The 14,493-nt window shown below is 56.0% G+C and overlaps 1 protein-coding gene across 1 annotated transcript in view; it reads right to left on the bottom strand.

Annotated features, from left to right (window-relative positions):
* TEDC1 (tubulin epsilon and delta complex 1) overlaps positions 1-14,493 on the bottom strand; it is an 87,828-nt gene that overhangs the window by 49,569 nt on the left and 23,766 nt on the right. Inside the window, exons 4-5 of the mRNA XM_054165490.1 lie at positions 13,120-13,290; positions 6,422-6,520 (exon numbers count right to left, since the gene is read on the bottom strand). Of these exons, the coding sequence (XP_054021465.1) occupies positions 6,422-6,520; positions 13,120-13,290 (270 nt within the window). The remainder of the gene's footprint in view (positions 1-6,421; positions 6,521-13,119; positions 13,291-14,493) is intronic.

The raw sequence follows: 14,493 nt of genomic DNA, 5'->3' as shown, positions 1-14,493 counted from the left end.
GTTTTGCTCCATCCCCCCCAGTCCTATCCCTCCCTGACACCCTCAGAAGTCCCTCCCCAGCTTTCTTGGAGCCCCCTGCAGATCCTGCAAGGCCACAATGAGGTCTCCTGGGAGCCTTCTCCTCTCCAGACAGTACAGCCCCAACTCCCTCAGTCTGTGCTCACAGCAGAGCAGCTCCAGCCCTCTGCTCCTCCTCGTGGCCCTTCCCTGGACACCTTCCAGCCCCTCCAGATCCTTCCTGGCACAGAGGCTCCAGAGCTGGCCCCAGAGCTGCAGCTGTGGTCTCAGCAGAGTGGAGCAGAGGGGCAGAATCCCCTCCCTGGCCCTGCTTCTCTTGCTGCAGACTGTCATTAGATCAACTCACCTTACAGCTTGATCACCCAACCCTTCAATGTCCCAGTGTGAGCTGAGGGAGTCCCATGTGACTGAAGGAAGCAGTCATACCACAGCACCTTGCCTTCCTTCCCTGTTCCATGACCACTCCAGAAAGCAGACCAGTGCTATGCCCAGCCCAGCCCAGCCAATCCCTGCCACTTGGAGAGCTAAACCTCACCTGAGCTGTTCATGGGCAGGGGCTGACCATGCATTATGCATGTTAAGTCAGACAGACTATTTGTTTGCTCCTGTTTACTTGCTCCCAAGGCCCTCAGCTCCTTAAGGCAAATAAATCCCCTCTAAGAGGTGCTAATGATCAACAAGTGTAAACATTTGTCATGGAATGCTGAAACAAATTAGCTGCTCCCATCCAAGTTTTATGAATCTCTCTGCATGTCCTTCAGGCAGACAGCTGCATTATTTAGCTGCTGCCAGCCTCAGTAAACTGATCCCCAGGCATCCAGAGGTGGCATCCTGACTCATTACCATCTCAGTGATCACTCCAGCACTGCTGCCAGCTCTGTACCAGTGACCTGACCCCTGACTGCAGCTTATAATCTCTGCTAATCACAAGGCCAGCAGGACTCAATTGCAGACATGAAGCTGCAGAGCAAGAGAGAGATGAAACCAAAGGAGGAGGCTGCTCTGTGTCAAAGTTCCTTGATCTCTGGATGGTAACAATCAGAGGAGCAGAAAGCCAACACAGTGACTCCAAGGTGCAACACAGATCTTTCTCAGCTCAAGGTGAAACACCAGAACCACCCTGCAGAGCAGACTGGAGGCAAAGAGGCCTTCAGGGGGAATGGAATGAAGCTGGGGGTGGGGAGATTCAGGCTGGAGGTGAGGAGGAAGTTCTTCCCCATGAGAGTGCTGAAGCCCTGGAATGGGTTGGCCAGGGAGGTGGTTGGGGCCCTGTCCCTGGAGGTGTTTAAGCCCAGGCTGGATGAGGCTCTGGCCAGTGTGGGGTGTCCCTGCCCATGGCAGGGGGGGTGGAACTACATGATTCCTGTGGTCCCTTCCAGCCCTGACTGATTCTATGATAGGCCTCACAGGCAAGAACAGCATTCTGCTGTGCTCACACCAGCTACACACTAGCCAGCTGCTCACACAGCACAGCCCCTGCCCTGCCACAGGAGCACTGTGCCCACATCCTCAGGGACAGACCACACCACCCTGGAAGGTGTGGGGCTGAGGCTGCTCCCCCTCAGGACATCTGCATGCTTTCTGCAAACCATTTCCTCCACAGTGCCAGAGAGCAGGACTCACTTCTGCCCTGAGATGCTTCAGGCTGGCAAAGAGCAGAGCCCAGCTAAGGGAGCAGCTCATCTGCCAGCAAAGGACAGAGGTGGGCTTCTCCTCCCCCTCTCTGTAACTCCCAACCACCACAGGCTACCTGTGACCCCCATGCCTCACCACACTGGGAAACTCAAGCCTGAGGCTGTCCCTACAGCACAGTGCTTGGTGTGGCACTGCAGGGGCACTTTCACAGCCTGTTTCAGGAGGCTTGGGCTGGATGATCTCTGGAGGCCCCTTCCAGCCCCCACCATCCTCTGACCCTGTGACAGCACCAGTGGAGCTCAGAAAAGGCAGCAAAGCATAAGGCATTCTGGATGCTCTGAACTGTGTCCCAGCACACTCCAAGTGACACATGGAAGAGGTTTCAAAGGAGGTTCAGGTCCAGCCAAGCTCTCTACAAGGCACAAGCTCTTGCCACACTCAAACTGTCCCCAGTCTGCATGCTCCAGCACAGCCTCACAGGCCAACAGCTCCAGGAGCACCACACTGGCTGAGCAAAGGACCAGCAGCAGGGCTCTCAGGCAGCACTCCACAAGGCAGAGAGTGCTCAGAAACATACACCAGCATGTTGGGAAAGGCAGACACACCTGTGGAGGCTGAGAGGTAAGATGAGCATTCACATGGACTCCAACTGGAAATGGGACTCCTCCCAGGGAACACCAAGTCACCTCCCATTCCCTGACAGCCCTGGGCAGAACAGCCTGCAACTGAGAGCCACAGAGGGGCACACAGGATGAACCAGGCTGGAGAAGACCTCAGAGATCATCAAGTCCAACCTCTCACCCAGCACCATCTGATCAACTCAACCATGGCACCAAGTGCCTCACCCAGGCTGCTCTTAAACACCTCCAGGGATGCTGACCCCACCACCTCCTGGGCAGCACATCCCAAGTGCCACTCTCTCTGTCTGGGAAGGACTTCTTCCTAACACCCAGCCTAAACCTCCCCTGGCACAGCTTGAGACTGTGTCCTCTTGTTCTGGGGCTGGGTGCCTGGGAGAAGAGCCCAACCCCCACCTGGCTACAACCTCCCTGCAGGGAGTTGTAGAGAGCAAGAAGGTCTCCCCTGAGCCTCCTCTTCCCCAGGCTAAGCAACCCCAGCTCCCTCAGCCTCTCCTCCCAGGGCTGTGCCCCAGACCCCTCCCCAGCTTTCTTGCCCTTCTCTGGACACCTTCCAGCAGCTCAACCTCTTTCCTGAACTGAGGAGCCCAGAACTGGACACAGGACTCAAGGTGTGGCCTAAGCAGCGCTGAGCACAGGGCAGGATGAGCTCCCTGCTCCTGCTGGCCACACTGTTCCTGATGCAGGCCAGGATGCCTTGGCCCCCTGGGCACACTGCTGGCTCCTGTTCAGCCTACTGTCAAGCAGGTCCCTTTCTGCCTGGCCACTCCCCAGCCAGCCTGAGCCCAGCCTGCAGCACTGCCTGGGACCACAGCCCAGGCAAAGAGCAGGAGAAGTGGAAGCTCTGCTGATGCCTCAATTAAAACTATTAAGGTTGAGGAACCCCCAGGCCTCTGAATCTGATGAAGAGGTGTATGATAAAATAATCATGGGCTGTAGAATCCCTGGCCATAAGAGCACTGAGAGGGTTTTACAGTCAGACACCCAAGGGAAGGACACTTCAAGCAGGTCAATGTGCCAGTTCCACAGAGGAGGAGGAGTGCTGACCTTTCCCTTTCATGAAGGGCAGAGCTCCCTGCAGCCTGTCACCCTCCTGCCAGGACTGCACACCTCTGCTTTCTTACAGCTCAGAGACACTCATGGGAGGCTGCTGATGGAAATGAGGCCTGGCCTTCAAGCACAGCAGCCCAGAGTCCCTGCTGGGAGCGCTCCTCTGTGACACTTGGACCTCCTGTGCATTTCCAGCCTCTGAAGGATGTCTGATATGAGAGAAGGAACTGCTGACAGCATCCCCCACCAGGAGTGCCTCACACCAAGGCATACTGACATGCCTGCTCTTTTCCTGGGTCCATGCAGCAGTTGTTGTTTGAGGCAGCAGGCACAGAAATGTCACAGTGCTTCAAGGGAGAAACTAACACTGCACAGTTCTGTGGGGAAAAAGAGCCCCAGTGGGCAGAGTGCTGCCATCTGCACCAGCACCTGGGAACCAAGGCACTGAAGCATGGAGGAGCTAACCTCATTAAGAGATGTGACAGTGAGAGGCTTCTCATGACATCCTCCAAAGCAGCATCCCATTGCATGGCCACAATTACACCCCCTGGCCAAGCCACCCTTGAGACCAACCCTTCTCAAGCCCACAGCACCTTGGGCCCTGCAAACATGCTGAGCATGTGGCTCCCCAGAACTGCTCTGGGGAAGAAAGGCTGGGAGGAGACAGAATCTGCAGGCATTGCTCAGATGCAGACAGTAATCCCTGCAGCTCCTTCCAACATGAAGTGCTGCCAGCACCCCCTGCCAGCTCCCTGCTCATGCCAGCATCAGCCACAGCAGGGCAGCTCAGAGCAAGCAGCCCCTCTCCTGAACAGCTCTGAGGGCTGCAGGAAGCAATCCCAGCCCTGGCTGTCCTGCCAAAGCAGCTCCAATGTGGGATCAGTCCAAGCAGCAAAGGACATAAGGGAAGAATTTCCACCCCCCATGCACTGGAGGTGGAGGCTGCTTGTGGCTGCCCCTGTCAGAGGCCAGGAACTGCAGGTGGAGCCTGGGGCCCCTCAGCATTCTGCCACCCTGCCCCTGTCCCTCCCAGTGATCATCACTCTGGCAGTGAAGGGCTGGCCCTTGCTTCATGTGCTTGCTGCTTAAGCCTGGGCAAGGTGGAAGGCAGGCCTGAAGGCACAGAGCTGGCCACTAAGCCTTCCTGACTGCAGTACTTCACCTCACCACACCAAATCATGCTCCTCATGGCAGCCTGAGCCTCCACTGACCTGCACAGCTGGGGATGATCCCAGGAAAGGCAGCAGTGTGCATGGAGCTCCTGGAATGACTCACTGACAGCACAGCCAAACCCAACAGGCCACCAGAGCATCACTGCAGCTTACTGCAACTGATCAGTGACACACTCAGGGCAAGGCTCTGGGGACAAGGAAGCTGCAAACTCCTTCTGCACAGCCTGGATGCTTCCAGTACCAACCCACCACAGCCCTCTGGGCATCTGCTAAGCTCTGCAAGACTCAAAAGCACAGGCTCCAGAGGACTGTGCTGCTGGGTGTTCTCAGCTGCTGAGCTCAGAGCTGTAGGAGCGGGACTGAGGAGCAGAAATGCAAGAGGAATCTCAAGCTGAGCTGGCCACTTGCTGGAGGAAAGCAGCACAGCCTCCAGGCAAATGTTCTGAGCAGCTGAACCTTATCAAGAGGCTGGAGGTGAACTGCTCCTCCAGAGGATGCCCAGGCAGGAAAGGTCAACAGGCACTGGACTTCAGGGCTCTGCACACAAGACTACCTTCAAAGAAAGGGACCTGGGGGTACTGGTTGACAGCAGCTGAACAGGAGCCAGCAGGGTGCCCAGGGGGCCAAGAGGCCAATGGCATCCTGGCGTGCATCAGGAGCAGTGTGGCCAGCAGGAGCAGGGAGCTCATCCTGCCCTGTGCTCAGCACTGCTTAGGCCACACCTTGAACCCTGTGTCTAGTTCTGGGCTCCTCAGGTTAAGAAGGACACTGAGAGACTTGAAGGTGTCCAGAGAAGGGCAATGAGGCTGGGGAGGGGTTTGGGGCACAGCCCTGGGAGGAGAGGCTGAGGGAGCTGGGGTTGCTTAGCCTGCAGGAGAGGAGGCTCAGGGGAGACCTTCTTGCTCTCTCCAGCTGCCTGAAGGGAGGTTGCAGCCAGGTGGGGGTTGGTCTCTTCTCCCAGGCACCCAGCACCAGAACAAGGGGACACAGTCTCAAGCTGTGCCAGGGGAGGTTTAGGCTGCATGGCAGGAAGAAGCTCTTCATAGAAAGAGTTCTTGGCCCTTGGAATGTGCTGCCCAGGGAGGTGGTGGAGTCCCTGTCCCTGGGAGGTGTCCAACCTATCACCCAACACCTCATGACTAACTAAACCATGGCTCCAAGTGCCACATCCAATCTCCTCTTGAACACCTCCAGGGATGGGGACTCCACCATCTCCCTGGGCAGCACATCCCAAAGGCCAAGAACTCCTTCTAGGATGAACTTTCTCCTCACCTCCAGCCTGAACCTCCCCTGGCACAGCTTGAGACTGTGTCCTCTTGTTCTGGTGCTGGGTGCCTGGGAGAAGAGACCAACCCCCACCTGGCTACAGCCTCCCTTCAGGGAGTTGGAGAGAGCAAGAAGGTCTCCCCTGAGCCTCCTCTTCTGCAGGCTAAGCAACCCCAGCTCCCTCAGCCTCTCCTCCCAGGGCTGTGCTCCAGACCCCTCCCCAGCCTCCTGGCCCTTCTCTGCACATGTTCAAGTGTCTCAGTGTCCTTCTCACATTGAGGGGCCCAGAACTGGACACACAGCCTGCCTGGTACTGGCAGCACAAAACAGGAGTCAGCCAAATGATCCCAAATGTTTTCATTGCACAAGCCTTTTCTTCTGTGGCTCCTTCAGCCAGGCCCCTCCCTGCCCCCTGTCTCCCAGCTCTCAGACAACTCCGCCTCATACCTTTGTGTTCTGTCAGGCTGGAAGGAATCACCTGGTGAAAGCAGGCTGCAAGTGAGGACAGTCAGACTTCAAGAGGTAAGTCCTGATCTCCACTGGAAACCAACTGAAAACCATGTTGAAAGGAGCAGAGCCTTCCACTGAGCAATGCTTGTGCAGAGCATGCTGAGCATCCCAGAACCACAGGAGGAGCTTTACCTGCTTGCAGCTCTCAGGCTGTCTAATGAGATCCAGTTCTGTGACAGACAGGTGTCCAAGGCTCTGGTCCATGTGGGAGCCACTGGTCAATAGATGGATCTGGAACAGATGCAGTTCAAGGACATTTGTCAGTGCAAGGAGCAGGTCTCTAGCAAGGTCATTAGCTACCACCTAAAAGCTGCATGGATCAGAGTGGTGATGTGGAGCAGTGCCTAGGAGCCCCCAGCCCATGGATGTCACTACCAGCACCAACACAGCAGGCCTCCTGAAAACAGCCTGCAGGAAATGATGATCACACAGCACCTTCAGCTGCCTAGTGCTCCACCTGGTACTGCAGCAGAAGCCCAGGCAGGAGTCACTGCTGCCACCACAGCACGTCTGAAAGCTCCTCCTTTCCACCCTCTCCTTTCCTTACACTACACACACACCCTGTGCACAGGACAGGCACCCCTGGCACAGCACAAGTCTTGACACAGGTAAAGGATACCCTCAGAACAACTCTTTGTTTCTTCCTTTAAAGCAGGCCCCAGCTACTCTCCTGCTGCTATAGAGTGCTGGCTTTGGCTTACTAGGACCTTGTCCCAGCTGTGCTGGGGCTGCTGTCATCAATTACTCGGTGAAGAAGCTTCCCAAGTTAGTCGAGGGAACAATAAAAAGCAATTCCTCCCATTCAGAGCTGATCCCTGTGTTAGTGCAATGACTGCAGCTGCCAAGGCAGAGAGCAGTGCACATTTGTCAGCCAAGGGCTCACGTTTCAGTCACAGCTCTGTCAGAAGGCAGAGTGTTTGCTGCCTTTCTGCCTCTGTTACTCTGCACTTCAGCATGCCCCTGGGCACTGACAGCTATTTCGAGGCTGGCAGGCACTGGGTAATCATCAGCCCTTCCCTGGAACTTCAGCCTCCTTCAGCCTCCCTCTGCCCAGCCTCCCTGCCGGTGACAACCATCTGTGCCACGTGCAGAGCCGGCCCCAGCACTGCCCCCCGCGGCTCTGCCTTCCCCTGGGCCTCTCCTCTGCCTCCCTGCTGCTCTCTGCCGGATCTGCTGCCAAGCCCTGGGCCTCCAGCCGTGGCAATGGACTGCCAAAGGCTGCCTGCAGCCCCTGCACACACTCTGAGGTGTGCTGCCCTCAGCCCAGCCTGACACTGCACAACCCACTCTGTACCTCTGCAGGCTCTCACTGCCCACCACACCACCGAAGGGCAAACAAGGCTCCAAGGTGTCTGCAGCCAGGCTGGACGTGGCTGGGAGCAGCCTGATCTGCTCTGAGGTGTCCCTGCAGGGGGTGGGAACTGCATGACCCTTGGGGTCCCTTCCCACCCTGACACCTCTGTGATTCTAAAGAAGCCTTCCAGGACCTGAAGGGGGCTACAGGAAGGATGGAGAGAGACTGTTGACAAGGGCCTGCAGGCACAGGACAAGAGGCAGTAGCTGCAAACTAGAGGACAGATCTGGACTGGATTTCAGGAAGAAGTTCTTGACTCTGAGGCTGGTGGAACACTGGCACAGGCTGCCCAGGGAGGTGGCTGAGGTCCCTTCCCTGGAGGTGTTCAAGGTGAGGCTGGATGAGGCCCTGGGCAGCCTGATCTAGCTGGGGATGTCCCTGCTGGCTGCAGGGAGGTCAGACTGGCTGAGCTTTGGAGGTCCCTTGCAGCCTGGACCACTCCATGACTCTATGATTCTGTGCTGTACAACTGGACCAAGGTGAGAGGGTGAGAGAAAGCACATGCATAGCTGCTGCTTCATGGCACTGCAATGGACTGAGGAGGAGGCAGCTCTGATTTGACCTCACAGCAACCACTGCATGAGTGCAGGCACAGCCCACGGCTGGGCATGGCTGCCCTGGGGCTTGGCTCCCCTGCAGGGAGATCAGCTTGGCTAACTCACCTGAGGGAAGATGGAAAGGGGGCTTGTGCTCACCCATCCTCACACAAGGGGACAAGCTTCTACTGCCATCTAGGAATGCACTTTGAGAGCTGGCCACTTCAGGAAAAAACCAAGGTGTTTCCAACCAAGTATCTCCAGCCAAAAAGAGCTAAGCTTAAGCAGCACAGCCAGCTGCAGAGTGTGGAGGCTTCCTCAAGCCAAGCTGCAGAGGCATTCAACAACTGCACTTCAGAGAAACCACAGTTTACCTAGGGAGGAGCCTGAGGGGACCTCATTGCTGTTTATGTGCAGGGTGATGCCCAGGGGCTGGAGCCAGGCTCTGCTGGGGGGTGCCCAATGCCAGCACCAGGGGCAGTGGTGGAAGCTGAGGCAGAGGAAGTGCCATGGACACAGGAGGAGAATTATTTCCCTGTGAGGGTGGCAGAGGCCTGGAGCAGGCTGCCCAGGGGGGCTGTGGAGTCTCCCTCTGGGAAGATACTCAAGACCTGCCTGGATGTGTTCCTGTGAGCTGCCCTGGGTGCTCCTGCTCTGGCAGGGCTTGGACTGGATGAGCTCTGGAGGTCCCTTCCAGCCCCTGGCACTCTACAACCACTGATAAATCACTGAGAGAGGTAAGCCCCCAGCACCAGTCTCTGCCCTCTGCTACTCAGAGATGAAGGCTTTGTCCATTCCCTCTCTCATTACAGCACCAGCTGCAGAGGCACAGCCAGTGCAAGCCCCCTTGTTGCAGGCTGTGGATCACAGGAGGCACAACAAACCACTCCATCCACAGGAGGGATTTCCCAGGGCTGCCCTGCACTGGCACTGACAGAAGCCAACTCTTGCTCTTAGAGCTTCCAAGCACATCAGCACACTGTTGTCACTTTGCCATGCTCTGCTAATGCCAATGATGTTAAACTCTTGTGTCACCAAGAATCCCACCTGAGATCACTTTACTGCTCTTAACCTATGTGCACAGCCACAATCCAGTGTTCACCTGCCTAAGAGAAACTCACCTCTGAAGCTGGCCTAGCCCTCCTCTCTGTCAGGTGTAATTCCTGTCCTGGTGTGCCAGGGGCTGGAGCAGAGCTGATAATGCCCAGAGGGAGCCCAGGGGCTGGCCAGCAGCTCACCTGTCCCACTGCTGTTTCCACATGCTGGTTGTGGTGCAGTGCCTTTAGCAGAGCCCAAACCCAGTGCCAGTGTGAAACTCTGCAGGCTCCTCCCTGCACTGTGCAGGGCTGCTCACTCACAGCTTCTCAGGCAAGGTGGCAACTCAAAGCTGAACTGAAACCACCTGCACTCCCCTGTGCACTCAAGAGGCATCAAAGACCAGGCAGACAGCTACCCCTCTGGCACCTGGCAGAGGAAGCAGCAGAAGGAAGCAAGAGGTGTGCCTTCACACAGTGATTTACCCTTCCCACTTGCATCTGTCTGAAGGTGCAGCAGGGAAGGATGCACCTCTGGGAATGCTGAGGGCACTGCAGTGGTGTTACCCTGGCAGACTTTGGCAGGCCAGCCCCTCCATGGGGAGAAGCCATTGCAATGCAATGCAACGCAACACTCATGGCCTCAGGCTGCAAGACTCCTCAGCAACAGGGAGGGGAAGGTTTCCCAGAGGAAGTCTTCCCCCTACAGCAGGACATATGTGTGTCTGTCAGCTTCCACATGCCCTCTGGGAGCTGGAGGCCCTGCAAAGCAGCTCCTCAGAACCACCAGCAGAGGACCAGGCCCCGTAACAAGCACTACCCAGCCCAGCACTGGCTGTGCCTCCAGAGGCCTCCCTCTTCAGTATCCCCCCCCAGGTACTGCAGAGCTTCACACCATCAACATCAAGCAGCTGTGGGCAGGACACAGCAGACCAAAGCTCCAGCAATCAGTTCCAGTCCCTGTTCTGTGCTTTGGGGAAAGACCAACCATTTATTCCAGCCTGTTTCCCCCTCCTGTCTCCCTCCTACTACTTCCTTGGCCTGTCTTCAGGCAATCCAGCAATTCATGAAGGCATGAGGCATCACTGCTCACCTGAAGGCACATGCTCCTCATCACCCAAGGGACTCAGAACCTTGTCCCCAGATCATGGGAACAGGAAAGATCTTTGGAGGCCTTTCATCCTACCTCCTGCTCTAACAAGGACTATCCCTAACATAGAACCATAGACTCAACCAGGCTGGAAAAGACCTCAGAGCTCATCCAGTCCAACCTCTCACCCAGCACCCCCTGACAATAAACCATGGCTCCAAGGGCCACATCCAAGCCCCTCCTGAACACCTCCAGGGATGGTGACTCCACCACCTCCCTGGGCAGCACATCCCAATGGCCAATCTCTCTTGCTGGGAAGAACTTTCTCCTCACCTCCTGCTTATTCTTCTGGACTGTGGAAACAGCAGGCTAGGGAACTGCAGCATAGCCAAGCTGCCTCTTGCCTTTGTCTGACTGCAACAGTCCTAACAGTCCCAGGTCAAGGGAAGTGATTCTGCCCCTCTGCTCCACTCTGCTGAGACCACAGCTGGAGCTCTGGGGCCAGTTCTGGAGCCTCTGTGCCAGGAAGGATCTGGAGGGGCTGGAAGGTGTCCAGAGAAGGGCCAGGAGGAGGAGCAGAGGGCTGGAGCTGCTCTGCTGTGAGGACAGACTGAGGGAGTTGGGGTTGTGCAGGCTGGAGAGGAGAAGGCTCCCAGGAGACCTCATTGTGGCCTTGCAGGATCTGCAGGGGGCTGCAAGAAAGCTGGGGAGGGACTTCTGAGGGTGTCAGGGAGGGATAGGACTGGGGGGGATGGAACAAAACTAGAAATGGGGAGATTGAGATTGGCTGTGAGGAAGAAGTTGTTCCCCAGGAGGGTGGTGAGAGCCTGGCACAGGCTGCCCAGGGAGGTGGTGGAAGCCTCCTGCCTGGAGGTGTTTGCAGCCAGGCTGGAGGTGGCTGTGAGCAACCTGCTGCAGTGTGAGGTGTCCCTGGCCATGGCAGGGGGTTGGGACTGGCTTAGCCTTGAGGTCCCTTCCAACACCCTACCAATTCTATGATTCCCTGATTCTAAGTTTAGCAAACATTCTTCTTTGGATAGGTGCAGGGGGTGGGAAAAAATCCAGCTGTATTTCAAGGTGCAATTGCTATAGGAATACAGACTGCACTGGGCTGGAAGGGATCTCCAAAGACCATCTAGTCCAACCCCCCTGCAGTAAGCAAGGGCATCTCCCACTGAGCATGCTGCCCAAGCAGCACATCTCTTCCTTCCAGTGCCTGATGAGGACAGTTGAGAGTATCTGTCTGTGCTCGAGGCCCCACGTTCAAGCTGCTCTCAATTCTTCCTTGCTTTCATTAACCGCAGGCTGTGTTGGAGCTGCCTAACCATGCCAAGTGCAACATAACTCAGAGCACTGCTGATGAGCTATGGAGGCATTTCCTCACCTACTCTGAAAACACCCATCAGCCTGCCTTGAACCAGAAGTAGCTCATCGAGGGGAGAAGGTGGCAGCCACCCGCGTGCCCCGGCGCCCGCCCCGGCGCATCGCTGCCTGCCCGCTCGGAGCAGAAGCCAAGGCCTGCCCTGCCCTCGCACTCGGCTGCTCTCTCTGCTCCCAGAGCAGGAAAGCACGCTTGCAGTGGGCAAAGAGAAGCAAAAGGTTGTTTCAGATGCTGCACACACAGCACCTGATCTCTCCCCAGGGCTGTCAATCAGACCTTTCCCAGCAGTCAACTCCTGCAAAGGACAAAGTGTGACCTCAGTGCAGCTTGCAGCTCTGCCAGGCACAGGACTGGAAGCCCAGAAGGCATCTTGCTGTAAAGCCTTCTTGGTCCAGCTCTGACAGCTTTCTGATAAGGGTTGTTCTTTGAGGAGAAATTCCTCCACAGTGTTCTTTGGGGTCCCAAAGGTTTTCTGTGAAGGTTCTGGGTACAGTTCCAAGTGGCTCCACATCAGCTAGCTGAAGAGACATGGATGGAGAGCGGGGGCCCAGGGAGCACACTACTGGGTAACTTTAGAAGCATCTTCTGAACTTGCCTCTGCAGTCACCACCTCTGCTAGCTCTGAGAAGGTAGGCTGGTGCCATCCTGAGCAGACATGATGCTCCCAGGGGTCTGTGGGTTTCAGGCAAGGCACAGAACCATCATTCATAAGCAGATCTGGACTCTTAGCAAAGCAGAGGCCACTCCTGAGGCCTGATTTAAAGGGAGGTAGATTCCAGGCTCTGCTCAGAAAGGGAAGCTGTGTTTTGTTTTGCTGTTACTCCTTTCAACATCCATGTTCAAGATTTTGAATCCACATGATCCAATGAACTTGAAGTGCTGAATCACTACTGGTTTGAGGGACCAGAATGCTCTGTCCTGACTCTGGCACCCAGCACCAAAACAAGAGGACACAGTCTCAAGCTGTGCCAGGGGAAGTTTAGGCTGGAGGTGAGGAGAAAGTTCTTCCCAGAGAGAGAGATTGGCCATTGGGATGTGCTGCCCAGGGAGGGTTCACAAAAGGCTTGGATGTGGCACTTGGAGCCATGGTTTGGTTGTCAGGAGGTGTTAGGGATCAGGAAACAGGTTGGACTTGAAGATCTCGGAGGTCTTTTCCAACCTGCTTGATTCTATGACTCTGCCAGGAGACAGCCTATGGCTGCAGAGTGGTTTTGGTGTCAGGCTGTAAGAGAGACCTCTATAATGACTGTAAGCCCCCAAGCACTGGTGGGCACACTTGGTTCCCCCACAGCTCTGCCCCCCTGGGGAGCGGTGTGTGTGTTTGAGGCAGTTCACTCCTACCTACAGCAAACAAGAATGATCTCTACGTTTGGCACCAGCTGGCAAGGCTTCTCAATGCTAACCAATGCCACAGAGAACCAGAAAGATCACTTACCCTGTGCAGAAGCTTGCAGTGCTCTTGGTGCTGAGCGTGCAGGCTCTGCCACTGCAGCCTCAGCCTGCCGCTCAGCCACTGCAGGTAGCGAACGTCCACGCCGGCGCCCGGCCGCTGCACAGCTGCTCTCCCTGCTGCCCCTTCCTGCCTGCCTGCCACATCAGCTTCACACTGAAAGCACAGGAGAACCACAACGTTTCAGGTTAGCTTGGGTGCTCTCAAGCCACTCAGCACTTAAGAGCCTATAAGGCAAAGAGGCCAAAGAGGGGGAGGGGAAGGAAGTTCCAGCAGTGGAGAGGAATTGTAATCCTCTAGGACACAGGCCTGGGAGCAGCCTGAGCAAGAACTGAGGTCTGGACCAAACACTGCCTTCCCAGCTACCATGTGGGGAGCTGCCTCCTCTCCCATCTTCCCTACCCAGGAAGGCAGCAAGCATGCTCATACCCAGATGGGAGGAACCACCTTCTGACTAGATTCTAGTAAGTCAACCCCCCACCAAAGCAGACACAGCTCCTCCAATGCCTTCTCGAAAGGCTGCATGCAGTGACCCTGTTGTGGGAGTTAATGCCTTACAGAGGGGCAAAATGGCAGGCTTGTGCTTGCCCAGCTGCTTTGCTTTGCTCTGCCCAGCATTCCCCTCCTTGGGCAGAGGAAAGGAATCATCCAGCTGGCACTGGCCAGGAGTCCAGAGGCACTCCCAGCCCCATCTGCACCACCTGCTTTGGCTTGCTGTAACTTGGAAGGAGGAAGGGAGCAGCAGAGAGTTTCTGTTTGTCAGACCTTGTCCCACTTTCCTGCTGCTGCAGGAGAAACCAGCTGCAACAAAACACCCAACAACAGCAGCCACTTTCATCTGCTGGATTAAATCTCTGCTTGGCCAATGGCATACAGCAAGTGAGGCCTTCCTGTCCTGCTGCTTTCCCGAGGAACATGGGGGCAATTCCTCTCCCCCAGCCTCTTGCACAAAGAGATTATCCACCTTTACAAACAGATCTCTCTCTCCCCCTCCCATTTCAGCTAAGACTCCTGCAGATAGCAAGTTCAAAGGGCTCGAAGGCCATGGGTTGGTTCATTTCTGAGGCCAGTAACACCACTTGCAGTGAGGCTGAGCTGTCAGCTGCATCTAGCCCACAGAGAGTACCTACAACAACCAACCCACCATTCCTTATCTACTGTGTTACCACAGCATAGCAGGAGCAGCACCACAGACCTGTCAAGGCCCAGTTGCTCAGAAGAGGACTTCAGCTAAGGAAGGGTCTGCCAGCTGCTGGCCTCTCAAGACATTGCTTTGAAGTGGAAATGCAAAAAGCTTCCTTGGAGCATGCCTGCTGTCAAGAGAACCCTCCAGCAGGTATTTGGAGCCCCAGACCTTGG

This window comes from Dryobates pubescens, chromosome 11, assembly GCF_014839835.1.
Source record: "Dryobates pubescens isolate bDryPub1 chromosome 11, bDryPub1.pri, whole genome shotgun sequence".
Taxonomy (NCBI): Eukaryota; Metazoa; Chordata; class Aves; order Piciformes; family Picidae; genus Dryobates; species Dryobates pubescens.
Note: the sequence above shows the minus strand (reverse complement) of the source record. Positions and strands in the feature narration are given on the sequence as shown.